This window comes from Onychomys torridus, chromosome 16 (genome assembly GCF_903995425.1).
Source record: "Onychomys torridus chromosome 16, mOncTor1.1, whole genome shotgun sequence".
Lineage (NCBI taxonomy): Eukaryota > Metazoa > Chordata > Mammalia > Rodentia > Cricetidae > Onychomys > Onychomys torridus.
In genome coordinates this window covers 24,286,122-24,295,494 of record NC_050458.1, presented here as the reverse complement: position 1 = coordinate 24,295,494, position 9,373 = coordinate 24,286,122, and the positions used below count along the sequence as shown (strand labels likewise).

The 9,373-nt window shown below is 48.8% G+C and overlaps 1 protein-coding gene across 1 annotated transcript in view; it reads left to right on the top strand.

The window, feature by feature from the left end:
* The first annotated feature begins 889 nt into the window (after positions 1–889).
* Positions 890–9,373, top strand: part of Fbxo32 (F-box protein 32) — a 40,892-nt gene continuing 32,408 nt past the window's right edge. The window contains exons 1-3 of the mRNA XM_036208155.1: positions 890–1,295; positions 7,735–7,847; positions 8,996–9,045. Coding sequence (XP_036064048.1) covers positions 1,180–1,295; positions 7,735–7,847; positions 8,996–9,045 — 279 coding nt within the window. The 5' untranslated portion in view covers positions 890–1,179. The remainder of the gene's footprint in view (positions 1,296–7,734; positions 7,848–8,995; positions 9,046–9,373) is intronic.

The following is a 9,373-nucleotide window of genomic DNA, read 5'->3' as shown; positions in this document are numbered from 1 at the left end:
ACTGAACTGCAGAAAGGGCAAGAAATGGGGGGATTCCAACGATTCCACAGGATAAAAGTGCAGCCCTGGGGCACGAGACCAGGTACAGTGAGCATCGCCAGAGACTCTTTCTGACTCTCCTGCACTGGCAGCGTTCGGACCAGGCGCCTCTGTCGCCGCCAGCACGCTGTTCGCTCGGGGTCCCTGGGGTGGGGCCCAGGACGGTCTCAGCTCTTCAATTCCACGCCTTGGAGTCCAGACGCCGCAGGGTCTCCCCATATTTTGCCACCGGGGTGGGAGGGTGGGGGAGTCGAGATTTGACAGCACACACATCAATGGCAGCTTTAAGGCGGAAGGCGTGGGGGCTGTCCCTCCCCACTCCTGACGCACCCGGTCCCCTCCTCCCCTTAGCACACCCTGGCGCCTGGAGTTGGTACTGGCAGTCAGAGAGGTCCAGAGACTTCGCCGGTACCCTGCCCCTGACACTCTGGCCTCCCCTAGGCTGATCTGCTTGCAAAGAGCCGTCCCCACGTTCCCAGACACCTAGGGTCTGACGGTTCCCAACCCTCGGAGCCGCCTTCCTAGCTGCACCTAGCTAGTCCAGGAGTGCCGAGTACAGGGCCAGGATCTCGGCAGCGGCAGCTACTCCCGGTGGCGCGCGGGGGGGGGGGGGGGGGAACAGGCCGTTGTTGGGGGGCAGAGGTGCCAGGGGACCGAGGGACAGCGGGACATCTGGCCTGGCCACGCGGCTTCAAATTTCCACGGGCGCAAGGTTGTGCAACCGCGCGATCCGAGCAAGAGCCGCGAGCGCCTCGGAAAACAAGGCGAGCCCATAAACAAAGCCACGTGGCCTCGGGGCCCGGGGGGGGGGGGGGGGGGGGGGGGCGGGGGGGGGCGGGCTAAGAGCAGGCGGCTCTTCCGGCAACAAAGAGCCGGGGCAGAGGCCCGGGATAAATACTGCGCCCCGGCAGCCGCGCAGCATTCCCGGAGTCCGACGCGACAGGAGACCCTCCCCAGCGCCTGCGCCTTCTGCGAGTGCAAGGACCCCCCGCGCCCACCCCAGTTCCCCACACTTGTCCCGGTCGCCGCCTGTGTTCCCCTAGCATCTTTCCAGCGCCGCGCACCCCCGGGGCCAGCCAGGCCGGTCGGTCCCCGGCTATCAATCCGTCCTGTCCGTCGGTCGCGTCCGCGCTCAGTGCCATGCCGTTCCTTGGGCAGGACTGGCGGTCCCCAGGCCAGAGCTGGGTGAAGACAGCCGATGGCTGGAAGCGCTTCCTGGATGAGAAAAGCGGCAGCTTCGTGAGCGACCTCAGCAGGTGAGGACGTACCCCCAACTTCCAACCTCACAACACCGACCTTAGCCGGTCGCAGGGGTGGGATGTGGGGTGGGAAGCGCCGCAGGGGCAGAAGATGGAAAGCAAGCAGGGCTGGGAGCCTCTGGCTGAGGGGACAGGAGTCAGGTGCCCGCATTTCTGCAAAGGCCGCCAGAACACAAGAGATGGGTAATTTGGTGTCTCTTACTGATCAAGGTCAGTGTCTCCCAGAGAAAAAAAAAAGATTCCATACAGATCCCGGGATCCCTCCATCTGGCAACCGGGGATCAGGTCTCTTAACACTTGAACTCAAGCACACAACTCAGGGACTCTTGCCTTTAGAGCCCGGAATTGCACAGTTACTGCTTTAAGTGGGCGCCAGCAAGTTGGCTGTGTGCCTTTCCCTGTCCTGTGACTGGACCCAAGGAGAACAAGTACGGTAGTCACGAGCCGGATGGTGGGCCTGGTCGTGGGCACTGCCCTGAGTTGCACGAAGGCTCTTCCCACACACAGTCGACGGCTGAGTGGGCCGAGAAAAAGAGTGACTGGGAGGGGCAGCCGGTGAGCCCTGGGACAGCAGCCTTCCTGGGCAGACTTGCGAGTGGGTGGTAGTGGTAACGCTTAGGGGCCGCAGGGAGGCGGGGTACGAAACACGCAGCACGCACAATGCTCTGCTTCAGGAAGGACCAGACACTTTGCACCTGTTTCCTCCATGGCCCTTTCCAGGCAGTCTTTACACGGTGCGTGCGCACACTCCCATCCCTAGTGGTGCCCGCCAGCTGCAGAAAAGACCACGCAGACTTGAAGTCTCACCTGAGCTCGGTCCTCTGATGGACAATCTGAGGTCGGAACAAGTGCCCACTCATAAATTATAAGGTCGAGAACCAACCCCCAACCTGGGCAGCTGACTGCCTGAGACACCCGAAGAACGTGATAAAAATGTGTTCAGAGGGGGCTGGTGCAGTTGAGGTCACCCCTGGGTGCCTTCCCCTCCCACTATCCTTTGATTGACACCCCCACACGGCCCTGCATCCTTAAACTGATTTCAACAGTGTTCTGTGAGTGGGCTAGGTCCCACTGAGTGAGATTTGCCAGTGGTTGTTTGAATAAAGGTTTGGCAATTAATTATCAAGAAACCATGGTTATATGGGCAGCTTGACCTCCAAGGCTTCCCATTTGATTGTGATTTGTAATGCTTGAATTCCCTCTGTCTCTTAATGAAGTGAAACAAACCATTGAACTGGGGGCCTTTCAGGAGAACCGAATATATTAATTAACCTCTGTGTTAGGTCCTCTGAGGCAGTTTAGAACACTCTAAAGAAATCTTATTCACAGAAAATCAGATAAATGACCAACTGTTGTACCTGACCGTTTTCCAGAGAATAGAGTTAACAGTTATACCTAGTACTTCTTCCTCAGCTAAGTGAGAAGGGAGTAAACCAGAAGAAGCTTTCTTCTCCTTGGAATCATCCACCTTAGAAGCCAGAATCTAATATCCCAGCCCTCGGTTTCTGTATAAAAAGTTCAGCTTCTGGCCGGGCGGTGGTGGCACACGCCTTCAATCCCAGGAGGCAGAGCCAGCCGGATCTCTGGGAGTTCAAGGCCAGCCTGGTCTACAGAGAGATCCAGGACAGGCACCAAAACCATACAGAGAAATCCTGTCTCAAAAAAAAAAAAAAAAAAAAAAAAAAAAGCTCAGCTTCATCCCAGGGTGATGCTGCAGGGGGTTCAGCCAGCTGCATCACAGTGACTTGTCCCAATAAAATAGGATAACAGCCCACTGTGTTCAGCAGGTCCAGATCTAAAGGGGGGAAACCACAATTCACCTAGATACTCACTCCATTCTTGCTCTGGGCTACAGAAATCATGACACCCCATTCTCCCTGTTACAAAAGACCTGAGGATGAGTTCATCTTGCCCCTGAAGTTTTAAGGAGTTTTAAGGAGTCTGGGACTGCATCCCTTCCTGCCCACCCCCCTTTTCTGTTCTTGCACATCACACCTATGAACTGAAGCAGTCACTCCCAGTCATTATCTCAGCGGTGATCAACACCATGACCACCTGCAGCCCTCTGCTGAGTCACAGTTGAGGACCAACCCATTTGGTCATCTGCCTCTCTGCAGAGCAGCTGGCTGTTTGCAGGGTATTTTTCCCCCCAGCAACCGTAAACAATCCCCTCCTTCCTTAGCTCGAGAGTCTGCCAACTTCTTAAAAGCAGTGGCCTCCTGAGGTCTGGGTTTGTGATCTCAAATATCCCACTGTTTCCGTCTTGGTTTTCCTGTGATGTAAGGCTTTGGGCCAGTGCCTGACTGCACAGGTGAGCTTGAATGCCCTCTCTTGTTCTCAGAAAACAAAAGGCAGGTCCTTTATAAGAGAAGGTGAGTGACTGTAAACTAAACTACTGAGGCACAGGCTGCTTCTCTAGTTCCATGGACCATCCTGAGAGTTGCCAAGGGCGTAGAATAAAGGTGTACTTTGGGGGGTTATTGTTTAGTGTGAACGCTGACTTGCCTGCACAGCACACCTGTTCTAGACTCTGCTGGCCATTGTTCCTGTGGTCCAGGGCCCTGTCCTCCAACAGCCAAATGTTAAAGTCTCAAAGCAGCCAAATGCCTCCTGAGACCATACATAGACTTTCAGATAAGCTTAAAGCTGGCCCCTTAAAAAGTTGGAACTTGTAAGATAAAGGAGGAATACAAATGAAGCAGATTAGAATTTCAAGGAAGGAACAGTAAGCTGGAGTGATCCAAGAATGCTTCAAGGAAGTGGTAGTTGAGATGGCCCACACTGCCTCCTCCCCAGCCACCCTTGCCCCACCCCAACCCCAGGATGAGTAATCTCAGCTCTCTTCTCCAAGCCTGGACTTCTGCAGTTAAAAGCCCATTTCAGTGATATAGACTGTGTGTTGCTAAGGCTTGCCCCGGAAGGAGGAAGTCGGTCTTTATGCCTTGAATAAAAATAATAGTAGAGATATTTTTATGAGCACTTACTCTGTGCAAGGCAGTATTGTAAGAAGCTTCGTGCACTAGCCTGTTTCCCCAAAGCAATCCAGGAAGTAGTCCTTTGAAGTTTGGCAACCTGGATATGACTTTGAGCAAATAAACATCAAAATCTCATTGGCCATAATCAGGACTATAGAACCCCTTTGGGTCAGGACGTGATTTTATTAAATGTTTTTCTTAGTAACAAATGAAATAGAGATCATGTTTCCTAGCCCCTCCTTTATCTGCTGCCACAAGAGTATTATTTTGAAATCTTTCCACGTTATCTGCAGTTGTCTTACAGTGTTTTCTATGTTGATGGTAATGTGGATGCTGGGTGAAGGAAGGCTTTTTCCTTATTCTTGGCCTGTGCCTGTAAACATCAAGATTAGTAAGAAGTAGCTACAAAGTAACAACTCACTGACTATTGTTACATTTGGTAGGAAAGGCAGCCTCCTTGAGATGGTTTTGATTATTTTAAACATATTTTTATATATGCTATAATTTGTAAACGGTGGATGTTTTTCTTGTTAACCATTTGCATTGTAATTTTCCATTGATTTTTGCATTTCCTGGAAATAGACCTAACTGGAGTCTCAAAATAGCCACGGAATAGATTATTGCTTAAAAGAAAACATAAGCAGACTACACAAATAAACTTCACAGCCTTGCTTCCAAGCCCAGCCTCCAGAATTCAAACCCTAACCCAAAATGAGACGTATAGGGTTTCCCTGTGGTTAAAACTTTTCTATACTCTGCATCAAGAGAGCATCATCAATGGTGTGAAATTCTTCTTGAATTGGCTTTGGGATTGAGTCACTCCAGCTTAAAGCAGCTCATTATAGCATCTGTGAAGAAAACAAGTGTTCAACTTTCCTAGAACACTTTCCATTAGGAAAGTATGAGATGAGGTATGGATGGTTAAAACTTGTGGAGAATAGTCACTACCTGGGCCTGATAAGGAAAGCTGCTGCAGACTCTTACATGTATGACTTAAAATAACTTTGTTTTGTTGTTCTCTGGGTGTGGAAGTTTTAATGTAGTTTGTGGGTCTCTGTGTGTATTTCTTTAAACATAAGTCTTCCTGTGGTATTTTTGCCCACAGAATGTTCTGGCTTTGTTTTCTGACGCTCTGGGACATCACGGACCACTCAAGTGACTTTCCATCTTTTCCTCTTCCTCGGCTTTGATTGAAATTCTTTAAGTTCGCCTCCAAAACTGGAGTTCTATTCCTTGTTCTGCCCCTTTCTTCATGCTGACTAGAAGTGGAACATGACCTTGTCAGTGGCTCTGTGCCCCTCACAGCCATGCAGGCAGACAGACAGACACACTCAGCCGTACAAAACCTGACCCAAAATGTTCACCCTTGGCTTACTTAAACAAGTGCCTCTGAGAGAGGGCATTTCTGCACCACACAATCTAAGCCTAAAAATATCCCGTTTCCCTGAATGGAAAAGAGCAGGCTAAAGGCGCTCGGGAACTCAATAAATCGTTGCCTGGTGACCTGTCAGTTTGTCCCTGCCGGATCTGAAAGCAGGACCGGGGTCTCTAGCTGGTGATCTCAGCATTTTAATAAGATCCTAGGGCAAGCCCTACTTACTGAGACCCCAATCGCAATGAAAGAATACTGGACAGTTTCCGGCCTTCCTGTCCCTGCTATCATTTACACAAAGCAGGAAATACAGAAGAGCATATATGCTTATATTCATCCCCCCTAAAATCATAGGAATTAACTCACATTTTAAATTCTACAAAGAAAGTCAGAAAATTAAAGGACTCTTAATATATTAGTGGACACACATACACAGGTGGTTGTTATAAATCCTTCCTGCTTCTTGAGGGTTGAAAACCAAGGAGCCAGGCAGTGGTGGTGCACGCCTTTAATCTCAGCACTCAGGAGGCAGAGGCAGCTGGATTTCTGAGTCTGAGGTCAGCCTGGTCTACAGAGTGAGTTCTAGGACAGCCAGGTCTACACAGAAAAACCCCCGTCTCAGAAAATCAAAATCAAAACCAAAAGAAAAAAGAGGCAAGAAACCCATCTTCTTGTTAAATTTTAGTATTTCTTCCCCATCATTTTTGTAGAAAGTATCCAGGGATTTTCTTTACATTGTGAGACTATCACCCTTATTCCCATGATACCTCAGCCTGCCGAAGGAAGTAGACAAAGTTGGACTAGCCCGCCCTTCAATGACCTGTGAATTGAATAAGTGTATCTGGTGTCTTTTCAGCCCCTCTGAGTTTATGAATTACACATTTTCTTGGTTTCTGTTAGGACCCAACACTTTAGCCTTTCAGCCTGAAGCCTAGTGTTGTTAATCAGAAACCTAAACAACTAGCATCATATGCCAAAGACCTGCTGGAAGGGGAGTTCGCAAGTCAGATTTTTGTAATTGTGATCCTGTTTTAAAGACAAGACAGGAAGACGCTGGCTAAAGCAGCTTGGTTATACTTTAAAATGGATGACTTGTATAATATGCAATTTATAGCTCAATAAAACTGTTTATAAAGAGAAGGGCAGGATGGGATAGCATGTGCTTGCAATCTCAGCATTGTGTACACCCAGTACTTAGGAGGCTGAGGCAGAGGAACAGTACATTCAAAACCAGCCTATGCTACACAGTCATTGAAAGCCAGCCTGAGCTACATAGTAAAATCTTGTCTTAAAAAGAAGAGCAAAAGGTATTGGGCGGCGGTGGCACACACCTTTAATCCCAGCCCTGGGGAGGCAGAGGCAGGCGGATCTATAGAAGTTTGAAGCCAGCCTGATCTACATGGTGAGGCCTTGTCTGAAAAAGAGAGAAGGGGTTGAGGGTTGGAGAAGATGGGGAGAGAATGGTGGAAATCGAAGGAAGAAGCCACAGCAGCTTGGAATCGATGCTCTGCAGCTTGCAAAATGCAGGCATTGTGTGGCACAGTGATGCCAGCCATCTCCCTCCCCGGGTCAGCACTTTTGTTTAAAGTGATACTGGCACGGACTGTGTCGCTCTTGAAGAGTATAGTGTTCTGTATCCAGTTATAATGGAGGGCCCTGTTAGGGAATTCAGAAGAAGCACATGCCCCCATCCCTGCCTTCCACGTGGAGGTGATGATGTTTTTACTCAAATAGAGAAGTCTGTGCTTGTGGTTCTCAACCTGTGGGTTGCATCCCCTTTGGGGTCTAATGACCCTTTCCCAGGGGTCACATATCAGATATTTACAATTCATAACAGCAAAATTATGGTTATGAAGTAGCAAGAAAATAATATTATGGGTGGGGGTCGCCACAACATGAGGAACAATATTAAAGGGCCGAAGCACTAGGAAGGTTGAGGACCACTGCTGTACGGACTTTTTTTTTTTTTTTTTTTAGATGATTTTATTGTTTTGTTTTGTCTGGGACGCATCTGTGTTGGTGTGTTTTATAAACCAGTGAGTTATTTGTGGAAGGATAGCTGCTGCATCCCTCTTCTCTTCCCTTACAGTTACTGCAGCAAGGAGGTGTACAATAAGGAGAATCTTTTCAACAGCCTGAACTACGATGTCGCTGCCAAGAAGAGAAAGAAAGACATACTGAACAGCAAAACCAAAACTCAGTGTAAGCCATTTGTTTTGAACATAAAAAGGAAGGTATCCGGGGACATAGCTCAATTGGTAGAGTGCCTGCCTAGGATGCACAGAGTCCTGGGTTCAATCCCTTAGTACTGCATAATTAGGAGTAGTGACCCTGGATGAAGGCCATCCCATTAGGAGGATCAGAAGTTCAAGGCCATCATCATCCTTGCTACAAAACAGATCCAAAGCCACCCTGGGGCTACATGAGACCCTGTGCCGAAAGAAAAAGCCGTTGGAAGATTCTTTTTTTGGGGGGGCGGGGGGCGTTTCAAGACAGGGTTTCTCTGTGTAGCTTTGGCATCTTTTCTAGAACTCACTCTGTAGCCCAGACTGGCCTCGAACTCACAGAGATCCGCCTGGCTGTGCCTCCTGAGTGCTGGGATTAAAGGTGTGTGTCACCCCTGCCCGGCTTGGAAGATTCTTATGAACGGTTCTTGAAAAACAAATTAGCACCTCTCCTATGAGACAGCTGCCTTCTGTATCACTAACTGAGGATTCTGGGATCTTTGCTTCCACAAACTCACCTATGCATTTCACAAGCACAGTTATCGCATTCTTTACTGATCAAAAGTCCTTGCCAGCTGAGCACACCCCTGCTTGTCACTTGTGTGTGGCTTAGGTGAGATAGTCTCAGTGCAGGGATACAGCTGACCCCATCCCCACGGTACTGTGCTTTTCAGCTGTGTTTTGAGGCTTTGAAAACAGAATGGTGAGGCTGAGGATGTAGCTCCGGGCTTGCCTCACAGGTGGGAAGTCCTGGTTTCGTCCTCAGGACCAAATGAACTGGGCATCGTGGTTCTCGGAAGGTAGAAGAGTTTGAGGTCAGTGTAGGGAGGTATAGACTTTGTCTCAAAATGAAAGAAAAGGGGGGGGGGATGGAGGAAGAAAATAGGTACATCTCTCTTGCACAAATCTTATTCACACGGTCTAGATATTTAGATGTTGGCAGAAGATACAAGGTTCTACTAAAATTGAGTGTCTTCATCCTCTCAGACTGTCGGTCAAGTCTTTTTTGTCAAAACATTTTAAACTTTGGAATAAATTTTTAAAAAATGAGTCATGTTTAAAATCCGAGGCCTGCCTGCTACAAACTGTTCAGATATGTTTCTTTTTCATGTTTGGCCTCTGTAGATTTCCATCAAGAAAAATGGATCTATGTTCACAAAGGAAGTACTAAAGAGGTAAGCACCCATCTACTCACTGAAGTAGATGGTTAGTGATTGCCATACCTTACTAGGAGAGCATTGAGCAAAAACAGTCCTTTACATCTAACGGGAGTCAGGAGGGTAGCGACTTTCTGTCAGACACACACACACACACACACACACGCACGCACACACACAGGCATGCGTACACACACACACACACACACACACACACACACACGCACGCACGGAGGGGGGATCGAGCAAGCTCTCTTCAGATATTGTCTTGGTTAGGGGTTAGGTTTGAGAGGACTAACAGTTAAATCTGGCTAGTGTTTTCAGTTTCTGCTCTTTGTACTCTGGG